This window comes from Equus przewalskii, chromosome 14 (assembly GCF_037783145.1).
Source record: "Equus przewalskii isolate Varuska chromosome 14, EquPr2, whole genome shotgun sequence".
NCBI classification, from domain to species: Eukaryota; Metazoa; Chordata; class Mammalia; order Perissodactyla; family Equidae; genus Equus; species Equus przewalskii.
The window spans coordinates 10,949,631-10,975,475 of record NC_091844.1 but is presented as its reverse complement, the minus strand read 5'-3'; the positions used below and the strand labels follow the sequence as shown (position 1 = coordinate 10,975,475).

General features: G+C 49.8%; 1 protein-coding gene across 3 annotated transcripts in view; it reads left to right on the top strand.

Annotated features, from left to right (window-relative positions):
* The window catches only part of CNGA3 (cyclic nucleotide gated channel subunit alpha 3), a 45,694-nt gene extending 20,865 nt beyond the window's left edge, over positions 1-24,829 (top strand). The window contains exons 3-10 of one of the 3 annotated variants that reach the window (XM_008525274.2): positions 3,601-3,714; positions 5,946-6,125; positions 9,289-9,339; positions 14,706-14,708; positions 15,652-15,720; positions 17,030-17,137; positions 19,221-19,327; positions 21,807-24,820. In XM_008525274.2, coding sequence (XP_008523496.1) covers positions 3,601-3,714; positions 5,946-6,125; positions 9,289-9,339; positions 14,706-14,708; positions 15,652-15,720; positions 17,030-17,137; positions 19,221-19,327; positions 21,807-23,212 — 2,038 coding nt within the window. In that variant the 3' untranslated portion in view covers positions 23,213-24,820. Of the gene's footprint in view, positions 1-3,600; positions 3,715-5,945; positions 6,126-9,288; positions 9,340-14,705; positions 14,709-15,507; positions 15,721-17,029; positions 17,138-19,220; positions 19,328-21,806 lie in introns of those variants that run through there. The other 2 variants (XM_070573526.1, XM_070573527.1) reach the window with 2 other exon arrangements.
* Positions 24,830-25,845: the final 1,016 nt, after the last annotated feature.

Sequence of the window (25,845 nt, the reverse complement as noted above, 5' to 3'; positions counted from 1 at the left end):
GACTATCCCCCTGCCTCCTCCTCCTATAACTGACCCACATGCCTTGGAACATGCATTCCACCTTTATAGTACAGGCATGTGCCACGCAACGATGTTTCAAGCAATAATGAACCACAAATATGGTTGTGGTCCCGTAAGATCAGTACCATACAGCCTGGGTGTGTAGCAGGCTATACCATCTAGGTTTGTGTAAGTACTGTAGGAGAGGAAGAGATTTTCCTGTACCCTTCTAGGTTCTTCTGGCTGGTCTAAGAATTAAATGATACAAGACAGATTAACAGGAGAAAAACAAGAGTTTAATAACATATATATATGGGAGAAACCCAGGAAAACCAAGCTCACCAAAATGGCCAAAGCCCTCACCTTAAATATCATCCTCAGCTGAAGACAAGAGGAGATGATGGGGGTGGGGAGAGTCAGGGACTTCAAAAGGAACGAAGGTAATTCGTAGGCTGGTGAAAAGGAGCAAACATTTGGAAAACAAGCACTTGTTTGGCCACACAGAAACAAGAGAACACAGAGGGGAGCCCAACAAACAGGCTTTTCTAGATTCCTCCCTGTCTGCCACCTCGTTCATGTTATGCCAAGGTGAGAGCTCATTTCCTGAGACAGGAGCTTTTATCGGAATTCTTTTAGGCAGTTAAGGGGGATGTAACAAGAAAAACTTTCTGAGTCTTTTGTTTCTTAAAAATAATCAGCCTAAAATAATCTTCATGTTAAAGAGGCACTTTTTTTTTTTTTTGAGGAAGATTAGCCCTGAGCTACCATCCACCACCAATTCTCTTCTTTTTTTCCCCGCTGAGGAAGATTGGCCTGAGCTAACATCCATACCCATCTTCTTCTACTTTATCTGTGGGACGCCTGCCACAGCATGGCTTGAGAAGCTGTGCCATGTCTACACCTGGGATCCAAAGCAGTGAACCCCGGGCTGCAGAAGCGGAGCATGCGAACTTAACCACTGCACCACTGGGCCGGCCCCAAAGAAGCACATTTTGAGGTGGCAAATTTTGTTCCCCTTCAGTAGGCTTTATGATGTTTGCACAACGAAAAAAATCACCTAACGATGAGTTTCTCAGAACATATCCCATTGTTGGGTGACGCGTGACTGTACACAATATTAGAAGGCCAGGGGATTGTAGCTTCCTGAGTGTGGCAGGGCCTCTGCCAGGGTCTCTTATATGTAAGATGATGAGATGTAAGTGGTCTCTTATGGGATTAGAGGAAAAATTCAGTTAGGTGGTTTGGAAATAAAGAGCCATGCCCACATAGTGCGGCCAAGGGGAGCAGAACCATGTCTCCAGTGGCATGAAACATGACTCAGTCCTCAGCCATGTCCTATTCAACTGTAGCTTTAATTGGTGCCATACATGAAAATACAGAGGGCAGCTTCACGGAGTAGATGAAAGCAGGCTTTGAAATGGGACGGAATGACATTCTAATCTCAACTTTGCCACTTGGCTGTGTGACCTTGGCAAAGTTACTTAACCTCTCTGAACCTCGTTTTCCTCTCTTATAGGGTTATTGTGTTGATTAAGTGATAAAATACATGTGACGACATACAATAAGCAGTCAATAGATGGTATGCGGTTTGTGCACTGCATTTGTGAATGAGATGAGTCAGGAGGAAAGGCTAGTAAGATGCCACTGCATACTGAGGGTCCCAAAACATCAAGTGACTCACATGAATGTTTACCTCCAACAAATCAATTATACATGCACGAGATAGGGCCTTCTGGCGTAGCAGCAGCCCATGTTATAAAACTTTGGGTTTTGGCTGGTGGTCACTGGGGATGGAGCCACCAAAAGCACACGAACCCGCAAACTACAAAGACTACTGGCTTGGGCTCCAGTAAGAGCAGGGTGGTCTCGGTCTCCCTGTCTAGTCAGTCAAGAATGCAGAACCTGCTCACAGGAGCATGACCATGATGGGGAAGAGAATGGAACCTGCAGAAGAATGGCTGGGTGAGCTGGGGTCTCTAGCCTGGAAAACCAGCTGCGGCACAGGTATGAGAGCCGTCCCATCATTCAAGGCAGTCATGGAGAAGATGAAGTTGCCTGATTCCACACAGTTCCAGAAGAAAAAGTGGCACTGATATGGGGAGACTGAGGATGGAAGAGCCTGGTGGCAGTCGGGGCTGTGCGAAGATGGCCTGGATGGGCCACAGGATGGTAGAGAGCTCCCCGCTGCTGGAGATGCAGGGATGTTGTAGGAAGGAGGAGGCGGCAGCTCACTGGCTGGGGTTCAGGACTGCCTTCGAATCACTCACTGGGGAGAGACGGAGCCTTTCCCTGGTGTTAATTCTTGCCTGCTTCTTGCCACCTTGTTAAGAAGGCTGATTAGGCTGGATCGGTCACGTGATAGACTTAATTTGTCTTGCCTGGGCTCTTCAAGATTCGTAGAATGAAGTGCAAATTTCTGGAGGCCAATGCCTGGAAGACTTTTAATCAGGCCGATCAAACTTTAACTCTATGATGTTTAAAAGAAAGGGAAAGAAAGGAAAATATGCCCAAACACTTTGGCTTATCCAGGCGATTCAACCCACGCCAGGCTCTGCGGAGCTGACTGGCGCTCACCTTGAGTTGTGAGCACCTGTCCAATGTGTGCTCGTGCTTCTCACCCTGAATTGCACAGGTGAGGTCACCAGCCCAGTTACCTCTGCATCACAGGGGACAGAGGTTAGGGTGTGGTATAAGGACACAATAGAGAGGATGGCCCGTGGCGCAGTGATTAAGTTTGTGCGCTCCACTTTGGTGGCCCAGGTTCATGAGTTCAGATCCCAGGCACAGATCTACATCACTCATCAGGCCATCATTTCAGTGACCCACATACAAAAGAAAAAATAGAGGAGGACTGGCACAATTGTTAGCTCAGGGCTAATCTTCCTCAAACAAAAAAAAGGAAGATTGGCAACAGACGTTATCTGAGAGCGAATCTTCTATACCAAAAAAAAATAAAAGGACACAGTAGAAATGGATTTTCATTTGAAAGCACTGTACAAATGCCCATGGCGGGCTGGGTCAATTCCACACAATCTTCCAGGACCCTCTGCTTAATCAGTAGGCTCCTGAGGAGGCTGCCTGGCCAGCAGGCCAATAACTGCCCAGGCCATGTGACTGCAGCACACAAAGTGGAGGGCAAGCTAAGGAAGGCCTCTTGAAGGAGGCGACACTGATCTTGCCTTCAAAGGTAGAATTTCGGTATGCAGAGGTGTACTTAAACCCAAATCCATGTTCTGGACTCACTGTATGGAAATAGCTGCTATGGCTCTGGATGGCAGGCACTGGGACCCCCCCGCCGGTGCTCTGAAGAGGACCATTCGCTGCTGCCTTGCCCCCTCTCCCCCAGCCCATGGGCAGTAGCTGGGCATGAGCCACCTTCCTCAGTCAGGCTTACTATAAAGGAAGGGCCACATTTATCCTAAAAGCCGGGATCTGCTGGATCCTACTGGAGAATGAACGGAAGTGGGAGCCCCCAGGTTGGGGATCTGTGAAGGCGGCTTTCCTCATTAAGCAGGGCATCTGGCATTCTCATTTCTGAGTGTGTCCGGGAGGTAGATGAGCTTGAAATCAATTTAGCTTGCTGCATATTTGATTTCCTAGGACCCACTCGCCATGCCAGGAGACATCGTCAGAACTGCAGCAAGGGATCGCCATGGAGACCAGAGGACTGGCTGAACCCAGAACACGCTCCTCCACTGGCCACGGGCCTGCCAGGTAACTCACCATTCTGGGCCCTCACCTTGGGAAGCGGGAGACTGAGGCAGAAACCAGGTAGACACGTCTCAGGGAGAAATGGTGGGTACAGTGGGGTTGAAGATTGAGAGAAGAAAGGGGCAGGAGAAGAGTGGTCAGAAATCTATCTGTCAGTAATTTCCTCTTGGGTCAGGTGTTCTGAGCTCAGAAAAGTTTAAGAAGAACTGCATTTATCTGAAATTGCTTTAATAAAAAGTGATATTGAGGTCTGGCTCAATTCTGGAAGAATTCAGAAAAAAAGCCAACCAGGGAAGTTTCAGAAAAGAATTCAGAAAAAAGACCAGCCAGACGTGGGAGACCATAGGGTGGACCACAGTGGCACGCAGAGGACAATAGTGACACTGTCCCAAAGAGCCTCCGGTGGTGCTCAGTCCTGCATGCACCATAGCATGCACCCTTGCAAAAGCATTGGGAAGATTAACTAGGCTCTGTCTGCCTTCTGATGACAGCTGCACGCCGCCTTCCGTAGCTCTGCCACCTCGAGGAAGTCACTGCACCTCTTCAAGTCTCATTTAGAAACGCGTCCAACAGTGCCTACCCCTCAGGCGGCTGGGAGGGCTGCATCAGAGCCCAGGGCCGACTCACGACAGGTGCTCAACACAACAGGGCTCATGATTTCCTTCCACCAAATTTTTTAACCAATGCCATAGTCATTTTACATAGTCATCTGTTCTATGGTTTTTGATTAAGGTTATTGCAAAATATTAATTTATCTATTTATTCTTCATATTTTTCACTGTGGAGGATGCTACCATTATTTATTTCACTAGTCCCATTACAGCTGGGCATTTATGTGATTTCCAGTGTTTTTGTCTTACAATGCTGTCTTAAGGTTCTTTGCAGGGAAGTGAATGCCTTCAAACCAGCTCAAGTTAAAGGGCCCAGGGCAGGGCTTGTGGAACCTAAGATACAGGCCACCTCATGGAAAGGGAGCCAGTGGGGCTCATGACGGGGAGCTGGGAAGGTAGCTGCCTTCTCCCTCTCATTTTCTCGTGGAGTTTCATGGTCTTTGCACTTTTTTTCTGCATGTCTTCTCTGTTTCCGGCTTTCTCTGCTCACACATCAGCAGGCACAAGCTGAAAATGACCTTTGCCATATGACCTTGAGTTGAAACGCCCAACTCCATCTTGGAGTGGCTCTTAGTTCAGAGGTTTGAGTGACTCCCTGCGAGTCAGGTGACCATCCCTGAGCCTGTTGGCTGAGGCTGGAGCAGGGAGTATGACCGTGGTTCCACATCCTCAGCAGAGGGAGGATGGGGGGGTGGGGCGCATCCGGAGCAGACAGCTTGGGCTGGGCAGCCACCCCATGTATGCCTGCAGCATCGGCTCTAAGCATCTCTGTGCATGGGAAGTTTTCCTGCTTCAATTTATTCTCTTTGGCTAAGGTCACGGTAGTGTGACTAGGGTCAAAGTGTGTAACAATTCATGACATTGTTCCAGGTTACTCAGAACTGATTTTATTGAGGACGGGGCGTTCACTGAGGATGCCACATCAGGGAAACCAGGCCCTGAGATACAGGGTCAAGTCTCTCTTCCGTTCCCCTCGGGCAGAGGCAGGGATGGCAGGAGGCAGGGCTGAGGGAAGGCTTCCCACAAAAGCTGGAGCTAAGACGAGCTCTGGGGACAAGGCCTGCGGGGTCTCAGAGCTTGAGGCCTTGGTGGGGTCTGGCTCTGGGAGAGGGGTCAGGGCAAGCTGCAAAGGAACTTCTGTACAGGTCTAGGGGGAAAACGAGAATTTGTATGAGAAACAGTAAGACAAGAGTTGGGGAAAGAATCTAAATTGTATCCGGGTGCTTGTGCATTTAAACCCTGCTCTAAATTTCCTACCATTTGGAAATGCATTTTTACTCTTCCTATGCTTCCTGGTCATAACAGAGCCCTACAGGGGCAAAGAGGATGGACAGGCAGGAAAGCTGGCTAATGCCCTATTTGAAGGATCGTGCCTTTGGTAGGGTCAAGATGTTAAAAGGACAAAGCCCTAAAGAAGACAATGTCTCTTTTCAGAGAAGCTCCGTCTCAGGCCGCAGGTGACAGAGGAGAAGGGAATAATGGTCCGGCAGAGGGGAGGTGCAAACCTGAGCCCCCAGGGCCCCAGGACCATGTCCTGCTGGTCATCTCTGCTTCTGCTCGGACCCTTGAGGAGAGGGTTTCCAACTCCTTCTCTGTGCCCACTGGCTGTCTGTGCCCTTCCAGGTTGTCGCACCTTATCATCTCGCTGCGCGCCTGGGCCTCCAGGCACTTACACCGCCAAGACGGGAGACCTGACTCTTTTCTGGAGCGTTTTGGTGGAGCCGAGCTCAAGGAGGTGTCCAGTAGAGAAAGCAATGCCCAGTCCAACGTGAGCAGCCAGGAGCCACGGAACAGAGGGAGAAGGTAAGAAACCAAAAAAGAGCAAGAGCTGCCTGCACCAGACAGGGCAGGGCAGGAAGCATTTGCCTGCTCTGTGCAGCCCGGATCCACCACACCCGAGGGTGACCCTGGAGCCCCGCCCCCTCAGCAGTTCCTTGAAGAAGAAATCTGTCTTGGAGGAGCAGCCACACTCTAACAGTCCCTGTCCAGATCCAAGAAGCCCTGCAGGAGAGGAGACCCTTTAACCAGAGCCCCCAGCCTCATTCTACCACTGACCCCATCCTACGTGGAGCTCCCTGGAATTAGTGTTCTCAGAAACCATCTGGGGATACTGGCTTCACCAGTCCGTTAGACCAGGAGCCTCAAGGAGTGTCTAAATGGAATCCACAATTGTATGCCTAGGTATATGTGCATTTTTTTGGGAAGAAGGTCAGAATTTTCAAGGGGAATCATCCAGGTCCCAGATCAGGTTAAGAACTATGGGGGGCGGTGGATGGGGGATGGGGAGAGTGTTTGCTTTTTGGTAAGAGAAGGATCTGCAGAGCAAGGATTCTGAGCATCTTCTTGCATGGCCCCCCGCCCGACTGGGAGCTTGTGGCTGATGCCGTCGGCACAGAGAGGTAGAGAAATTGGCAGGTGCTGGACTGACACCTCCCAGGACCCGCCCCACACACAGCCCACACACAGAGCTGCGGCCTCCCCCTTCTTGTTCTTGAGAAGTCTCCCCACCCAGTGGTCAGCCGGGAGACTGCTGGGCCACCACAGGTTGTATCAGTTGTCTCTGAGCAGCCGAGGTCTCTTCAGGACGGTCAGGGCAGGTGGAAGGGACAAGGAGGGGAAGCAGGCCTCTCTTTAGCCTCACAAAGTCCTCTTAGCGAGGACTTTGGCTCAGAATCTGCTTTCTGAAAAAGGGGGTTTAAAAAGATCCTGCGGCCGAATTCCGTAGGTAATGCCAAGATTTACAAGACGTAAAGATGAAAATAAGCAGGAGTGTGGCAGAACAGACGGTCCCTATAGAATTTGCTAGAGAAAATGCCATCTGTCTTTGTGTCAAAGAGCAGAAGAAGGACTCAGGTGTAGGCATCTGGGCCCCTGGGGAGTGAAGGTCCTGACGCCTCAGAGGAAACAAGATGGATCTTCCTGAAGCTTCCATCTTGCTTCCATATTTGTATGTGTATATGTATGTGGGGGGAGCATATTTTTATTATAGGTTATGAATTAGATTGCAAAATGTACAGGCGTATTTAAGAAAATACGAGACTTCAAGGAGATTTCTTGCTGGTGGCCACATTAGGAGACCCCCGTTTAGTCTTCATTGCAGGGGAAAGGTGTGAGAGCGGCTGGCTGAGCTCCGAGGGTCCCCTGGAACAGCATTCCCAGGCTCACATTTTCACACGAGCTTCGGCTACAAACCCTCAGACTCCCTGGGCTGCGGGAAAGGGACCGTGGAGGGCCTGGGTGCCGGCTTGGGCATGTGCAGGGTCATCCCAGGTTCCCAGGGCCAGACATCCCAGACGGTGAGGGAGCTCCATGACTGTAAAGCCTGTGTGCTGTTCACTACTGAGCCAGGAAGACGGGGAGATGGCAGCTAAAGAAAAAGAGAAGATGGAGAGAGAGAGGCAGGAGGAGAAACAGGAGGGGCGGAGGAGAAAGAGGTTTGCTAGCAAGCCAGCCAGACTGGTTCAGTCCTCTTGGGAAAGCAGAGACTTCCCTGGCTTAATTGATCAAATTCTCCTCTCCACAACCTTAGACTAATGGAAATGAACATTAGATTCTTTGTTTCCCTGTGTGATCAGATGAGCAGAGGCTTGAGCTAGGACCCCGTCGGGGCAGCCCTGACTATACCACAGATGCCTGTCCACTCACTGGAAGGTTCAGAGTGAGTAGATGAATGCAGTGGTGCAGAATAATAGCTGATCAATCAGGGAGGCCTCCTTAGGGAGGAAGACTTTGAATTTTCCAGGCTAAGTCCCTTGGCAATGCAAAATGTGTGCAGAGACGGGCCTTAGTTCTCCTGTGGGTTTCGCCTTATGAGATTATGGGCACAGAAGCGTGGTAAACGTGGGCCACTGCACCCCAGGAGCTAAATTTTCCTTCGCGATCTCCCAGGGCTTTGATTCCTCGACGGCTTTCCGATGATCAGAACCAATCCTGAAACACGCAGTTGGAGCCACGTGCTGGTCGGGGAGAGGGAGGCTAGCGCAGGGTGAGCAGAAGGACCAAAATGGCATTTGGCGAGATGTTCAGCATCGTGGAAGAGGGGCCCTGAGAGTCGGGCTGGCGTGTCACTGGCCACTAGCTTTGGTCCCCAGGGTCTCCAATGAGCGGTCTGCAGTGACCACAGACAAGCAAGCCACCGCCCAGCTCTGTGAGGCCAAGCTGGATTTCTGACACCAGCTGTGTCAAAAACGTGTACCAGCAGTTGGACACCCGGAGATAATACTCTTTCCTATAGAGCACCATGAGGTACTGAGCGACTCAGCTTTAAATAAATGTCCAGTTGGGTGCAAAACTAGCCCCCACCTTCTAGCCAATTCTCCCACAGATCAGGTGGCAGGGCCTGAAGTTTTAGGATTAACATGGGGGCAGGGGACACAGCAAGGACAGACTAAACACTGGGACAATTCTGCCCGTGGTCTATGTTTTGCTTTGCAAATTGGAAGCCGCTGCTGTGATCGAGTTTCCAGGGAGCCACCCTTGGAGAGCCAAGCCTCTACAGATGAGGTAGCAAGTCGTCGTGGCTGCTGAATGTGTCCGTTCTGGTGGGGAAGGCTCTCGACCTGCTTCACCAGAGAGCACCCACAGGGCAGGTTCCACAGGGGGTCCATTTCTGTGCCCCTCATAGAGCCTGGCACGCTGCCCGGCGTATGGTTAAACTGAAGGAAATCGAGCGGAATTCGAGGCCAGGAGGCAGGATGGGATTCCAGCAGTTAATCCCTGTTTATTCAGAAGCCTCCGTTTAGCCAAGCGTTCATCCTCTCCCCCACAGCTAACTAGTCACAGAAAATTTTGCCCCTGACAATAACAACACCCTCTGTTCTTCAAGCTGTGTGCTTGAAGTGTGCTTCTGTGTGAACCCCAGGAGACCGGGGGTGGGGGCCCCAGAGTAGTCACCTGGGGGCAAATGGTCCCCACGATCCGAACTGAGTTCAGACTCCCATGCTGCGTTCTCTCCGCCTCCCTGCAGCGGCTGGCCCCTGGCCAGAAACAATGTCAACTCCAGCAACAACTCAGAGAAGTGAGTACCTCTGCTCGCCGCAGGGCCCCGCTTGCCTCCCCCGTCTCTGTGGCCACCCTCCTCCCCATGGAAGCCCCAGCTTTGCCTCCCTCCTTAAGTGCTCCTGCCTCCCACCCACCCAAACACCACTAGATTACTCTAGCATCCTGTTCCTTTTATTGGAAATCTGTCCCCATGGACAAACAGAGGGAAGGGACCTGCTCTGTATGACTTCTTTGGACAAGTCATTTTATCTCTTTGTCTCTGATTATTCTTATCTATAAAGCAAAGGGTTGGATCGGATAAATGTTTTAAGTTTTAACACCCTCTACTGCTAGATATTCCACGGTGGCAAACTGGGGTTCCTTTACAGAGCAGTGGGTCTTCTCCTTCTGATGAGAATGCATTTTCTGTTCTGCAACCTCAAGCTCCCGTGTGCCAGTGAAATGCCCTTGTCTTAAGGCCAATTTGGGCCAATTTGAAGGGTATAATCGGGGCAGTGGAAAAAGGAAATTTAAATATTTCCAGAGATTAGCCTTCTGAAATCGTGACGCGCTGTAATTGTTTTCCATCACCAGATGCTGAGCCGGCAGATCAGTTTGACGTGTGATTCTGACAAGCGCCACCCAAGAGCCCAGGGAGGGCGTGTGCATGTGTGTGTGGGCATACACGTGTGTTAGCGTGTGTGCGTGTGTGCACTGTTCTCCAGTCTCCCTTTATGGAACACCGTGGGGGTCTCATGAGAGGTCTCATCTTAGAGAGAAAGCCCTCAATATCCACAAGAAGCACCAATTTCTTGACTTCCAATTGAAAGAGAAACGTGCCAGGGCTTTTTCTTGTTATTTCCCTTTGTTCTTCTGATAGAACTTTTTTCCATTTCCTTCCATGAACCTCTGTTGCATTTTGTTTACATAAATTTGGACATCAAATTCAGAGACCTAAATGCCAGCAATCAAGAAAAATGATTTAACTACAAAATAATGGTTATTGCACTATGTGTTGGATGTAAAGCCAAACCTGATATTGAAACCCTGGTGCTGAGTCTCAAAATCAGCAAAGGCTCAGGGCACTGGAAACCACCGGTGGAGGTCCTGTGGGTCTCTAGGCTTCTCTGTCCTGAGGCTGGGCTGTGGGTAAGGATGGAGGCAGATGGTGTTGGTTGCACCAGGCTCTTATAAATCCTTTCAGATGGGCTCATATCATGGGTCCACACTGCAGCCAAGGACCGAGGGACAAAATGGGAGGCTGTCCCAAAACGGGGCCACCTGGACACAGAAGATACGGAAATAATTCTTATGGACACCCTCCTCCATTCTTCCACCACATTTCTGGCATTTTCACTTGGTCTCATGGGTCCTGAACAATTTCTCCCTGCCGGATCAAACTATTCCTAGCCAAAAGCAGCATCATTTCACAGCTCTAAGTAGGTCTTTTGGGGCAGTGCTGGATGGATCTGAGGACGCAGCTGGATGGCACTGGGTCTTTCCTAGGCCCTCAGCAGGTTGGTAGCCAGAGGAAAGGCCCAGACCTGGATAAATCCTGGACCAAAAGCCCTGGGCAAGGGTGGCTGAGCCTGGTGTCATTAAACTCCCAGCAGGGCTAAATGTGCCGACAAGCTTGTGGGCAGCACCCTCTGCCGGTGCCTTGACATTAAGACCAGAGGCAGGAAGCAGACTCCAGTAGACTCAAGACGTCAGAGGATGGGTGACTGTCCTTACTCTTCTCATTTAACGATTTTAATAACTTCTTATTGTTACTCAATTTATTAATACACTCATTGTCAAAAACTTTTAAAACACAGAAAAGCACCCATGAGCATACACCCACAAAAAGTGCACTTCATGTTAACAGTAGAATTCCGTCATCAGAGACAACCCCTCTTAACGTGTTGGCAAATATCCCAAGTTTTTTCTAGGTATATATACTAGATAGATAGATAGATAGATAGATAGACAGACAGATAGATATAAAAATAGATAGAATGTATTTAATATAGATCCTGGTTAAGAACATTTGTATCCCAACTTGGCCACCTAAGAGCTTTGTGACCTGGGCAAATTACCTGACCTGTCTGTGCATCAGTTTCCTGACTTGTAAGACAGGGCTTGGAATGGTGTCTTAGTTACAGGGCTGTGTGAAGACTAAATGTGTTAATATATGTAACATGCTTAGAACAGTGCCTGGTGCATAGTAAGTGCTCAACAAATATTGACCAGTGTGGCAAGCAGAATAATTTCAGCCCCCTCCCCCAAAGATGCCTATGTCGTAACCCCTGGACCTGTGAATAGATACCTTATATGGCAAAGGGGACTTTGTAAATGTGATTAAATTTAAGGACCTTGAGATGGGGCGATTATCCTGGATTATCAAGGTGGGCCCAAGGTCATCACATGAGTCCTTAAAAGCAGAAGCGGGAGGTGGAGGAGCGGGTGAGACACATGAGACAGAAGAAGGAGGAGGAGACATTCGCAGTGTGAGAAGGACTCAGCCCATCGCTGCTGCCTTCGGAGGAAAGGGGGCATGAGCCAAGGAATGCAGCAGCCTCCAAAAGCTGGGAAAAGCCTCCACTCACAGCCAGCAGGAAAACAGGGACCTTGGTCTTCAGCTTCAAGGAACTGAGTTCTGCCAACAGGCCAAACAAGCAGGAGACAGATTCTCCCCAGAGGCTCGAGAAAGGAGTGCAGTCTGGTGACGCCTTGATTTTCGCCCAGTCAGACTCATACCAGACTTCTGATCTCCAGAACTGTAAGATAAAAAAGTGGGGTTGTTTTAGGCCCCTAGGTCTGTGGTATTTGTTATGGCAGCTATAGAAAACTAATAACAGAGCTTTTGATGCCAGAAGTGGGGGCTGCTGTGACAAATACCTAAAAATGCGGACGTGGCTTTGGAATTGATCACTAGGAAGAAGGTAGAAGAATTTTAAGGAATGTAATTTTTTTTAAGATCTAGATTGCTTTGAACAGGTTGTTAGAAGAAATATGGATGTTAAAACTCTGCCAATGAGGGCTCAGAAGGAAATGAGGAGCACTACAGAGAGAACCTAAATTGCCTGAATACCTAATACCTAAATGGTCATAAATGGACTGTCGGTAGAAACCTGCACTTTGAGGATGCTGCTGGTGAGGGCTCAGAAGGAAATGAGGAGCAGGCTGTTGGGAACCGGAGGAAAGGAGAGTCTTGTTTTGTGACGGCAAACCACTTAGCAGAATTGTGCCTGCAGGTGTGTGGGAAGCAGAACCTGTGTGCCATGAACGTCAATATTTAGCTGAGGATATTTCCAAGCAAAGCGTTGAAGGCAGCGACAGGTTTCTTCCTGCTGCTTGTGGTAAAATTGAGAGGAGAGAGATAAATTGAGGGAAGAACTGTAGAATGAAAAAGAAACAGGACTTGATGGTTTTGGAAATTTCAGTTTACTCAAGTGACAAAAGATACTAGATTTTAAAAACTCACTGTCAGGAGACCCGAGGGTATGGCTGAACAACCTTTTGCTAATAGCTCAGATAGATCAGAAGGTCGAGCACTGAGTCACACCAAAGACTCTCGGAAGAGACTGAGGGTGTGGCGCATAGCTCCCCGCAGCCATCCCAGCTCGAGCCAAAAACAGAGATGAGATTTTTCAGAAAGATCTGTGGATGAGTCTCTGGTCTAGCAGAAAGCATCCCCCTGGTATACATGACTCACAAAGTTCTGGAAGATTTTATACCAGCAGAAACACTGGCAGCTTGGACCTGAAGGGACAGAAACAGTACAAAATGAAGGAATATTACTGGACCCCTAAATTCTAGATGCGGGAAACAAGCTAATAAGACCACTCAGCTACAAACTATCTTTCATGAGAAAGGGTGCTACCTCTCATGAAAAAGAGAGCATGACCCAGAGGACAGAGGCGTAAACCACAGAGGAGCATTCTTAAGCCTTGAAACGTAATGGTGATCACCCTGCTGGATTTCAAAATTGCTTGGGACCAGTGACTCCTTTTGTCCTTCCATCTTCTGCCTTTTTGAGCTAGACTATCTAGCTCTGTTATCTATGCCTGCCCTTCCATTGTATTTTGGGAGCAAGTGATTTGTTTCTTTAGTGTCACACGTCCACAGGTGGAGAGGACTCATGCCCCAGGTGATTCACACCCCGAGCCTCACCCATACTGATTCAGATGTTGAGATTTGGGACTTTTGAGCTGATGAGACTTAGATGATATTTTTGGATGCTGAGTTGATGCTATAATGGGATGAGACTTCGGGAGATCTTGGAGTGGGAGTGAATGCATTTTGCACATGGAATGCATGTAAATCTTTGAGGGCCAAAGGACAGACTGTAGTAGGTAGAATAATGGCTCCCCGAGATACCCGTGATCTAATGCCCACATCCTGTGACTATGTTACCTTACACGGCAAAAGGGACTTTGTACTAGGCATTAAGTTTAAGCACCTTGAGGTGGGGAGAGTACCCTGGATGATCAAGGTGGGGCCCAATCTAATCACATGCATCCTTTAAAGTGGAGAACCTCTCCCAGCTGCAGAGAACCAGAGAGATGTCATCTTGAACCTGCTGTTGCTGGCTTTGGAGAGGGGGGTCGGGTACCGTGAACCAAAGATGGAGCAGCCTCTAAGCACTGGGAATGCCCTCAGCTTACAGCCAGCAAGAAAATGAGGATATTGGTCCTATAATCACAAGGAATCGAATTCTGCCAACAATTCAAGTGAGCAGGAAATAGATTCCCCCCAGAGTCTTCAGAAAGGGTCACAGCCCTGCCGACACCATGACTTTAGTCTGGCAAGACCCAGACCAGACTTCTGACCTACAGATCTGCAAGATGATAAATTTGGGTCGCTTTAGGCCACTAAATTCGTGGTAATTTGTTCTGGCAGCAATAGAAAACTAATACAGCTATTATTATGAACTCTTTTGTAGTCTGCTTTTTTTTTTTTAAAGATTAGCCCTGAGCTGTTGCCAATCTTTTTTTTCGTCGTCTTCTACTCCCCAAAGCGCCCCAGTACATAGTTGTGTATTTTAGTTGTAGGTCCTTCTAGTTCTGCTATGTGGGACACCACCTCGGCATGACTTGATGAGTGGTGCCATGTCTGCGCCCCAGATCCAAACCAGCGAAACCCTGGGCCGCCGAAGCAGAGCACGTGAACTTAACCACTCAGTCACAGAGCCGGCCCCCTGCAGTCTGCTCTTTAACTTCATGAAATATTAGGAAAATTTTCCCATGTCACTGAATATTCTCCCTCAATACCATTTCAAGTGGTCTCATCAAATTCCGTCATTGATGATGAAGATCATACTGTTGGGTGATTAGGCTGCTTACACTTTTTGACTATTAGACAGAATGGTAGTGATTCTTCTCGATGCGTGTTCACACACGTCTTGGATTATTTCCTGAGGAAGTTCTGGGTAAATCATATTGGTCTTGTTCAACAAGGGTTTAATTTGCAGACACTTATTTCTCAGCCCGCGCCTTCCTCAGGGATGTAGAATAGAGGAATCCGAGGGGCCCGAGATGATTCCAGTGGATGCCCCATCGGGCAGACTGGGTCTTTTACCTTTCACCTTGGTCTCCTCAACTGTTCCCTGGGCAATGATGCCTGCTTGCAGAACTACTATAACTGTTAACGATAACCTTTAGAACCATGCCTAGCCCACGAAAGACATGCAATAAAGAAGACGAAGCAGGGCCAAGCCACGTGCTGAGGAGACACTGCACCTGGGGACCTTCCTGCAGATGTGGGCGGGAGGGGCGCTGTTCCACCTACCGCCTCACAGTCCGGCAAGGGCCAGGTTTTCGTTTGATCCACAACAAACAACAGGCCACACCTTTCCCTCAGATCTGACGGCTTTACATGTGACTTCCAAAGCTCCAAGTGACTTCTCCGCCCTAAATGTGTGGTTTGGGGTTTATTTCCCTTTACCTCAAAATGTCTCCCGTCTCAAGCTGTCTGTGAGTTCCTAGGGGCTCATGAACATAGGTCAGGAACTGTAGAACGTTAGACTTGACCCCTGTACATGTATACCTCAGTGTATACAGCGTGTGCTTCCGGGGGTGGCTTACCTCACTCCAGGAATAGTAATTATAATTATAATAAAGATATTATTATATATAATAATTTTTTTATATATAATATATATAATATTATATATATTATTATATATAATAATAAAGATATTATTATAATTATAATGTTGAAATAAATAACCTCATTTCTTCCCAGCGTGCTGGAAACGTCCTTTCCTACACCACCCCCTCTCCTCCATGTTACCATAGCCTGCCCTCTCCACTTGGTAGTGTCCTTGGCATATGAAAATTGCTAAATGTCACCCTGTATCATCCAGTGACAAGGCGAAAAAGGAGGAGAAAGAGAAAAAGGAAGAGAAAAAGGAAAACTGCCCCAAGCAAGAGGAGTAAGTACTGAGAAAAGCTGCCTCCAAAGGCAGGGGTTCAGAGGTCACCGCAGGCCTGCCGCTCCCGGGGCCCAGGGCTGGGGAGTCTGAAGGCCATGCGGCTCAGTCAGAGGGGCCTGCTTGGGCTGTGGAAGAGGAGCCTGCCCCGGCAGGAGTCAGGCATCCTGAAATCACGTGAGGGGCCCATTCTACAGGAAGAGTCCTGCCCCAGCTCTGGGAGCCCAAAGGGGGCTGACAGGTAGACCAAGGAGCAATTCGGGGCTGTCCCTGTGGACCTGCCCCGTGTCCTCTCCCCAGGCATTCTGTTTGTCCACACAAGCGGCCGTCCACACAGTTGGGGTAAGTTGAGGCTTCCTGGGCACTAGAAAACTCTATTCACGAACTTTAATCCAAACCCCGTGGTGATGAGCGTCGGGAACATTCCAAAGCCCTGTCAGTGAGCAGTTGATCTGTCACTCACTGAGTGGAGGCGAAGGCAGGAAGGCGCCCCAGGGTCTCCTCTGGGGCATAGGAGCAGCCCGGCAGGCCTGGGCCAGCATGTGGGGGCTGTGGAGTGTAGGAGGAGAACGTGGACACAGAGAAAAAGAAGACTCTCCCGGACTGCCTGTAAACTGTAATCCTCAGAAAATCCTGAAAATAAAACCGGAAGGCACCCTGAGCTGCTCCTTCCATTCACTGTTGGCCCATGTAACCTAGATGAGTCCCAGCTTGGTGGTTTTGATGGACAGGCAGGATCCAAGTGCCTGGAAATGAGTCTCTAGAATGTCTGCACAGATGCAGTGAGCCAGATGGAGAGCGTTCCCAAGGGAATGCCCCAGGGCTCCCAAATTCAGCCCAGAGAGGGGCAGCCTCAGAAACCCCCTAAGGCAATGTTAAAATGCACATTTCCAGGCCCCAGCCCTGGATGGTGGTCCAGGTGGGCCCTGGGAAATGGCATTTTCACAAAGCTCCCCCAGACAGTTCCCACATCACGATGCTGCATGTTTGTTCTCAGCATCCTGAAGGGCATGGAGGACACCCCAGGACACAGGGGCGTGACATCACCGTGATTTTATAGTCAACTGTGGCTTCCTGGGGAGCTGAGCAAGGAGGGAAGGAGCAGAGTCTGCCCTGTTCCCAGCCTGTCTTCCCATAAAGGGACACCCTGTGTGACCTCTTGAGACTGACAGGACACTGTCCTTGGACTGCCATCTCTTGAGCTTCAGCCTGCAATTGCCCCAGGGTCTCTAAGCTAGGCCAGGTCTCTAAGACCCTCCAATGCTGTGGTCTTCCAACACACTGCACTGTTTGTGTGTCTCCGTGTTTCCAGAAAGAAGAAGGAACCCATTGTGGTGGACCCCTCCAGCAACGTGTACTACCACTGGCTGACTGCCATTGCCCTGCCCGTCTTCTATAACTGGTGTCTGCTCGTGTGCAGGTATGGGTGTGGGGTGGGGCCTCCAGCCTGGGAGGGTCAGGGAGGGAGGGGCGGGGAGTGAGGGCAGACAGCCCTCCAGACTGAGCTCTGAGTCCCACTCAGGAGGCTGGACTTCTGGTCCCCTCACAATCACCATCCAGCTATATGTGCCTCGGTTTCTCCATTTGTAAGGAGGATCTAAAAGAGGACCATTAGAGTTCTCTGAAGCACTGATGGGGACTGTGCTTGAGATCAACAGAGGGTCCTGGCACCTTGGAGCCCTGTTAATCCAGTTGTAGGAGGAAGATTCAGGAGCGAGTTGCTGCTCCTCGAGGGGAAGTGGGTAGGGGTTGGGGCATTCCTGAGCAGGGGAGGGCGCTGATCTCTGATCGTAAGCTGGGCTTTGGGCTTTCCCAAGCAAGATGCAGTTCCGGTGTGCAGGGTGAGCCGCTGCTCCTTTGTGAGGTTAGATGTGGGCTTTGGGAAGTTCCTGGGCAAGTGTGTACTTCTGGGATGAGGGCCAAGCTGTTGCTCTTGTGGGGATAAGTGGCGGCTCTGGAACTTTCCTGAGCAAGCTGCAGGACGGGGATGCAGGGCGAGCCGCTGCTGTCTGGGCACGCGGGGGTTTCTGGGCATTTCTGAGAAAGTCTACAGGAGAGGCATGGAGGGCGCCTTGTTTCTCCTCTAATGTGGCAGGCGGGGGTCTGGCTGGCATTTCTGAGCAAGGTGCGGGCGGGGATGCAGGGACAAGACGCCGCGTTTCTGAGAGTAAGCAGGGGGCCGTGGGGTATATGTGCTCTTCCCAGGGTGGCCGGGGCTGTGGGAAGTTCCTGAGCCAGAGGTTCAGGAACAGAGGGGCAAGGTGCTGCTCCTCTGGAGGTACACAGGAGCCTTCGGGGCTTTTCTAAGCAAGCTTCAGGGTGGGATAAGGGGTGAGCTGCTACTCTCTGAGAGTAAGCAAGGGGTTGGGGGCCTTCCTAGCGGGCCTGTGGGACCAGGATGAGGGTGAGCTGCTGCTCTTCTGAGGGTAGATGTGGCGGTGCAGGGGAGGCAGGGGGCTTGGGTGCATTCCTAAGCAAGCCTGCAGGACGGGTAGGACTATTTCCGGGGGTGAGCAGGGGCTTTGCGACTTTGCTGAGCATGTTGTAGGACCACAACGTGATGCCGGCCAGAGGTGCTGCTCTGTGAGGGTAAGCGGTGCCTTTGGGGCTTTCCCGAGCCCGACTGCAAGATAAGGCTGCAGGGGAGGCCCGCTGTTCTGAGAGCAGATGGTGGGCTCTGGGGCAATCCTGAGCCAGCCCGCAAGACGAAGCTGCTGCTCTTGAGGCTGAGCGGTGGGTCTGGAGGCCCCGGATCCTGCTGCACGTCAGGGATGCAGCGGAGACCTGCACTGCTGTCTCAGTGTGAGCAGGGCTCTCCGGATCGTCTGGGCCAGGGGTGATCCCTTGCTCTCCTGAGGGTAAGTTGGGGTGGGGAGTGAGAAAGAGGAGAAGTTGGGGCCTTTCCTAGCACACCTGCAGGAGGGGACACACAGGCAAGCTGCTGCTTTTGGAGTGTCAGCTCTGTGGCTGCAGGGACCTGTTGCTGCTCTGAAGGGGCAGCAGGGGACTTTGCGGTTGCTGAGCAAGCTGCAGGATGGGGACACAGGAGCAACTGCTACTCTTTTGGGGCTGAGAGGGGTCTTTGAGGGTATTGCCTTTATGAGGAATAGCGAGGATAAAGATCTAGGAGGTAGAAAATATTTACTGGCTTGTTCAGTGGTTAATCTCTCAGAAATTCTTATATTTTCGTTGGCATTTGATCCCAGAAAGGGCAAGTCCTGAGCCTCTTCACCTGACTCCACCGGTGAGGCCTAGAAAGTTTGCCACTCCCGGGGTCTCAGAGCTTACCGCTGAGAGGCCACAGGGCCCCGTCTTTGGGGTTGATCCCAGCTCTCTGTGACCTTGGGACAGAAAAGCTCTTCAGAGCCTGGAGTGATGACACGGGGTACAAACCCTGCAGCAGGGCTGCCACCAGGATGGATCAACCCACTGTGTGCAGCACAGAGCAGGGGCCACATTGGTCCCTGTCCCTGACATGCCTGCTCCTTCCCGCACTTGTTTAGGGCCTGTTTTGATGAGCTTCAGTCTGACCACCTGATGCTGTGGCTGGTCCTGGACTACTCAGCAGATGTCCTGTATGGCTTGGATGTGCTGGTGAGAGCCCGGACAGGTGAGTGTGCTCCAGGCCTGGGGACTACTCTGGGCCGGCCCACAGACCACACAGAGTGCATCAGGAGGGGGACCAGGGGCACATTCAGGGAGATCCAGAACAGTAGGGTGGACATTACCTACCCCAGACCAGGAGAGGCCAGGCAGGTCTGAGGAACCCCCAACAGTGAGCATGGGTGGTGCCACAATAACCCCTTGGATGAGACCCTAAGCAAGGGTTAGGACACCTGGGTCTCTGCTGTCCCAACTAGTTGTGTGACGTTGAACAAGTCGAGCTGTCTCTCTGGGCCTCATCTGTATCAACTTTGAAATAAGAAGGCGGCCAACCCGTCATCTCAAAGGACCCCTCCAGCTGTGACTCTTGGACATGGCAGGAAGCAGGAGGGAGAGCCGGCTCAGCCTTGGAGTTCCTCTTCTTGGACAGTCAGTGGATCCGGGACATATTACTCTGTGGCTGCAGAGGAGTTTTAATATATGGAGAACTAAAATTTGAAGCAGGGCCTAGGCAAATGACGACTTTCTTTCGGTGACCTCCGGTTGTAAGTAGGGGCTGAAACCCCACCCATGCCTTAGGCTCCAAGCTCTGCACCCTTGAGGCACCTTTTTCAAATTTGCTCAGAGACATCACATAAGCTGGTGGAGGCCATGCTTGTCACTTCCGAGATTTTTGAACTAAAAACCATGCCATGGTTGTCGATATAAACACCACCAGATCACAGCAAGAAACCTCGGTGTGACTGCACAGTGTACGAAGCATTTCAAGCACGTCTTCTTTTCTCGTTAGAACTGCTGCAGGAGACAAGAGGTGCTGGTGTGATTATCTCCATCTTGCTGATTTAGAAATTGAGGCTCAGAGACACTGAATGACTTGCCCAAAGTCCACAGTCACTACCCAGCAGGACCAGACTGGCACCCCATCTGCTTCCATGTTAGTGCCCAGCATCATCACTTAAAGACCTCAGGCACACAGCTTGAGGCTTGCATAGGTGACTGAGCCAGTCCTGGTGGTCAGCCACTCCATGGTCACATAAGCCCACTGAGACAGAAAAGCCCCGTGAGTGGCCGGACTCATTCGGCCAACTGTTCCTGTTTCAACCAAGCTTCAGTGGGACAGGTCACCCTCACTCCGGCATTGACTCCACCCCTTCTTGTGCTTGGGTACTGTCCTTGGCAACTTAAGATTCAGCAGGAAGCCAGGGAAGCGGGGATGGGGGGCGAGGGGGCAGGTGGGCATAGAAACCAAGTGGTCATGGATGATCCTTCAATGGGAAAAGTTGTCAGAGTTAGAGAAGACGTAGTAAAGAAGTATCGAGGAGTTCCAAGGCACAAGGTGTACCACATAATGATCTAGGCACTCAATTAACACAGTGTATGCAAAGAATGATAGAGGGCCTGGGAGCCAAGAGGGAGGGTGTCCCTAACATGTGACAACAAACTTGATGTTTGCTTTTCACAGATGGAGCAGTCCTATCTCAGTCTAGCCCTCAAAGTGTGGCCCTGGGCCAGCACATCACTTGCATTTTGTTAGAAGTGCCCCAGACCCATGGAACCAGAGTTTGGGGATGGACCTGGCACTTGGTGGTTTACAGAACCCTCAGGATGATTCTGATGCTTATCAAAATTTAAAAAGGATTCATATATTATTTTCTCTACTTTTGTGCATATTTGAAAATATTTTGGAAAAAGAGAAGGAGAAGAAGAATGCAAGTCATGGTCTACTTGATTGATTTCACCAGTACAAATGCCTCGCAACTTCCATTGGCCAGCCCATCTCGAGGCAGGCGGGGTCCCAGCGGGTGGGTCCCAGGCTTCATGTGTTTTAAAGGCCCCCTGGTTGACAGTAATGTGCAACCAGGAAGGAGAACAACTGTGCTCTTGGGCAATGTTTTAAAAAAACGGGTCATGCTCCATTAGTGACTGGGCAAATCAATTTGACAGGCCATGACCTGTGTTTTTAAGATTTTTATTGTTAATGTTTTCAAACTTGCACAGAATCATAGAGAGTAGTATTATGCATCCCCACGTACCCTCATCTAGCTCGACTGTTATCAACATTTTGCTAATCTTGTTTCATCTATCACCCACCCTCTGTTCGTGGCTGGAGTATTTTAAGGCAAATCTCAGACAGTAACCACTTAGTGTGTATCTCTAACTTTAAAGGACACATTTTTTAAATATAACTTCCATTTATCTTTTAAAACTTAATAATCATTCTTTGCTATCATTGAATAACCAACCCACAATTAATTTTACCCAATCGATCTATATTTTTAATCAAATAAAATAGATTAGAACATCGTAGAATAGAAAGTAACCAAGTGCATTTCCTGTAGTAATGGTAAATGTGGTTTTTGAAAATTGTTTCTGTTATATATGTATAACTACGTCTTCTGTAGTCACAAGGTAAGATATCTTTCTGTGGACCACGGTCAAAAAAAGGCAGACCCTGTTGCCCAAGTGACTTCCATCTTCTTCTTTAGGCTTCCTCGAGCAGGGCTTGATGGTCAAGGACACCAAGAGGCTGTGGAAGCATTACACAAAGACCTTGCAATTCAAGCTGGACATGTTGTCCCTGGTCCCCACGGACCTGGCTTATTTTAAGCTCGGCATGAACTACCCAGAACTGAGGTTCAACCGCCTACTGAAGTTTGCCCGGCTCTTTGAATTCTTTGACCGCACGGAGACGAGGACCAACTACCCAAATGTGTTCAGGATTGGGAACTTGGTCTTGTATATCCTCATCATCATCCATTGGAATGCCTGCATCTACTTTGCCATTTCCAAGTTTATTGGTTTCGGGACAGATTCCTGGGTTTATCCAAACATTTCAAAACCTGAGAACGCACGGCTCTCCAGGAAGTACATTTACAGTCTCTATTGGTCCACCTTGACCCTGACCACCATCGGTGAGACCCCACCCCCTGTGAAAGATGAGGAGTATCTCTTTGTGGTCGTAGACTTCCTGGTAGGTGTCCTGATTTTTGCTACCATTGTGGGCAATGTGGGCTCCATGATCTCAAACATGAATGCTTCACGGGCCGAGTTCCAGGCCAAGATTGACTCCATCAAGCAGTACATGCAGTTCCGCAAGGTGACCAAGGACTTGGAGACACGGGTTATCCGGTGGTTTGACTACCTGTGGGCCAACAGGAAGACGGTGGATGAGAAAGAGGTGCTCAAGAGCCTCCCAGACAAGCTGAAGGCCGAGATCGCCATCAATGTGCACCTGGACACTCTGAAGAAAGTCCGCATCTTCCAGGACTGCGAGGCGGGGCTGCTGGTGGAACTGGTGCTGAAGCTGCGACCCACAGTGTTCAGCCCTGGGGATTATATCTGCAAGAAGGGGGACATTGGGAGGGAGATGTACATCATCAAGGAGGGCAAGCTGGCTGTGGTGGCTGACGATGGGATCACACAGTTCGTGGTCCTCAGTGATGGGAGTTACTTTGGGGAGATCAGCATCTTAAACATCAAGGGGAGCAAATCAGGGAACCGCAGGACGGCCAACATCAGGAGCATTGGTTACTCAGACCTGTTCTGCCTTTCCAAGGATGATCTGATGGAGGCTCTCACTGAATACCCTGATGCCAAGAAGGCCCTGGAGGAGAAGGGACGACAGATCCTGATGAAGGACAACCTGATTGACGAGGAACTGGCCAAGGCCGGGGCGGACCCCAAGGACATCGAGGAGAAGGTGGAGCACCTGGAGTCCTCCCTGGACATCCTGCAGACCAGGTTTGCACGGCTCCTGGCCGAGTACAACTCCACCCAGATGAGAGTGAAGCAGCGTCTCAGCCAGCTGGAAAGCCAGGTGAAGATCTGTGGGACAGATGTCCCATCCGATGGGGAAGCTCCTGGGGATGCTACAAAAACAGAGGCCAAATAACAGTGACAATGCAGATGTCTGTCTTCTGTCTCCCACGGTCCTGTCAGTGGGATGCTCTGTGGCCGCAGGTAGACGACACGGGACGTGGCCAGGGTTGATTTCCAGCTCTCCTTACCCTTTGCAAGCTGTGTGGCCTCGGGAGAGAGGCTCAGTTTCCTCATCTGAAAACAGGACTCATTACCAGCTAGGTGCCAGGCTGTTGTGAGGTCCACATGAAACACTGAGTGACACAGGGCTTCTTAAAGTATGAGGTGTCCCCAACCCAAACATAGGAAAGGGTGTGCACAGAACTCTTATTTTTTTATGCACGAGGATTTCTTAGACTTTTGGACTTCATTTTCTTGTAAATGGAATATTGTAGTCACCCTCCGCCTCCCACACGTCACCCCACCTCCTCTGATAAGGGAGACATATCAGAAGCTGACAATACAACGTCGTCACTCAAATTCAACCTTACATGAGACAGTTTGGAGCATATTTCTGAATCTGGTATCTCCCCAGGTGCTCTTTAGGACCCCAGAAACTCTGGCCTTTGGTCGTTCTGTGACAAGTACAAGGGATAAAGCGAGGCCACCCCATTTGAGGTCACGCCACGTCTGTGGAGCAAATCCAGACTCCCTGCCCTCCAGCCCCTGTGAAGCCAGAGTGTGTTTCACGGAAAAGAGCATCTCGGTTAGGAAAGAGACCCCTCCTTCTCATCGGCCAAAGAGATTCGGAGACAGCCTGTCTCCCGGTCCAGGGACGGGGCCTCTGGGGCGGCCTGTTCTGGCTGCGGCAAGAGAGCTGTGCTCCAGGTGAGCCCTTCAGGTTGGAGGTTGGAATGGGGTCCTAAGCCAAATAAAGCTGACGACCAGAACTTTTAGAAGACGAGACTCTTAGGCTGTGTCTTTGCAAACTGCCCCTCCACCCCCACAGAGGAAGCCCCACCCTCCCTTGGAATTACATCCCCAGACGAAGCTCTTAGCTAGCCAGAAGCGTGCAGAGTACAGAAACTAGCTTTCTTTTTTGTAACCCAGTAAATAGAATTCCATTAGCATTTTATAAGACATTTATATATTCAGGTTCTATGATTGTGAATTATGACCTCAATGGTCTATCCTTTGCTTAAATACACACTGTAAATTACCCAAAAATGAATCATTTTCCTGATGCAGAGAAGCCATATGTGCAGGGTTTCCCCTTCTCTTCTCTTCAATCTCTCTCCTTCCTTCCTTCCCTTCTTTTCCTCCTCCTCTTCCTCTTTCTTTTTCTTTTCTCTCCTTCTGGGACAAAATGGCCGGCTTTGCTCCAGCAGCTTTGAAGTCTCTGTGGTCTGATGTCATGATCCATGTAACCGGGCCCTAGTATAGTTCATGTGAAAGATGCTGCACTTTCAAGCATGTGTTTTGGGTTCATATGAATCTCTTCTGGTTTTTATTATGGATCATTGGGCCATTTTAATTTTTTTAAGTGAATTTAAGAGGTCTCTTAAAGGAAGGTGTGATCCAAGCTCATATCAACTGCAAAATGTAACTAGTGATGTATTCTCAAAATGCACATATTTTAAAAGCCTTAACTATTAATTATGCCTATATTCATATTTGCACAGGAAAAATAAAGACCTACATTAAAAAAACATTGACTGACTCCTGCTTCAGATTTTGTCAAAGGGAAGGTTCAGTCCTGGCTATGTTACTAGGGCAATGAAGCTGGCTTCCCTAGAGAGAGCAGGCGCTGGTGAGCAGGAGACGGCACGTGCCCCGTGTGGGGATATGCACAGCCAGAAGCAGGTGAGAAAATGTAACCGAAGCTGCAACAGTAGTCAAGAGCAACGAAGTCAAAGCATTCAAATATATAAGAAGTGTATCCCAGCACGATGCTAAGTTTTCTGGCACCATTTGTCCAGGCAGTTCGGGAAGGCATGGTGGGCTGGAGGCGGGGGGCAGCCCGGGTAAGTGTGTCCCAGCTTCTTCCACTGCTTATGCCAAGGAGTTTGGGTGGGAAGTTAGAACGTGGGCTTTGGGGAGTCAGGCCTCTTCTGGTTCAAGTCACGACCCTGCCATTCAGACAAGTTATTTTACCTCTTGACGCCTTACTTTCCTCACTCGAAAAATGGCAATGATACTGCCCACCTCACAGAGTTGCGAATAAACTTTTAAATAACACAATATAATGGGGATGGCCTGTTAAACTACCCAGGTGCAGAAAACATCACATTATTTTCCTAGAGGAATAAATGGATACAATTTCCTCTAGTCAGCCTCCAGCTGCCAAGATGGCTGGAAGCTGAGTCTCAGGTTGGTTTTCTTCATGACTCCTATTCACCGTCTTGGAATCTGAGACAGGGTTTGTGGTCTCCCAGCCATTGTGGCTGGAGGTCGCCCCTCCCACTGGACCAGGTTCAACCGTGGGGACCCACACTGGGAGACAGCTTCTCTTTTCACCTTTTTCAGGGAAGTCTGTGTGTGTGTGTCTCTGTGTGTGTCTGTATGTGTGTGTGTCTCAGGAGAGAGAGTTCCTGAGACAGGAAAATGTTGGTGAGTCCATTTGAGGTACACACTGATGCAGGTTCCCTAGCAGAACTCCAAGGAGATGGGATGTGGCAAAACCTCACATGAGAGGGCTGGAGCTCTGGGGAACCCAGCCAGGCAAAG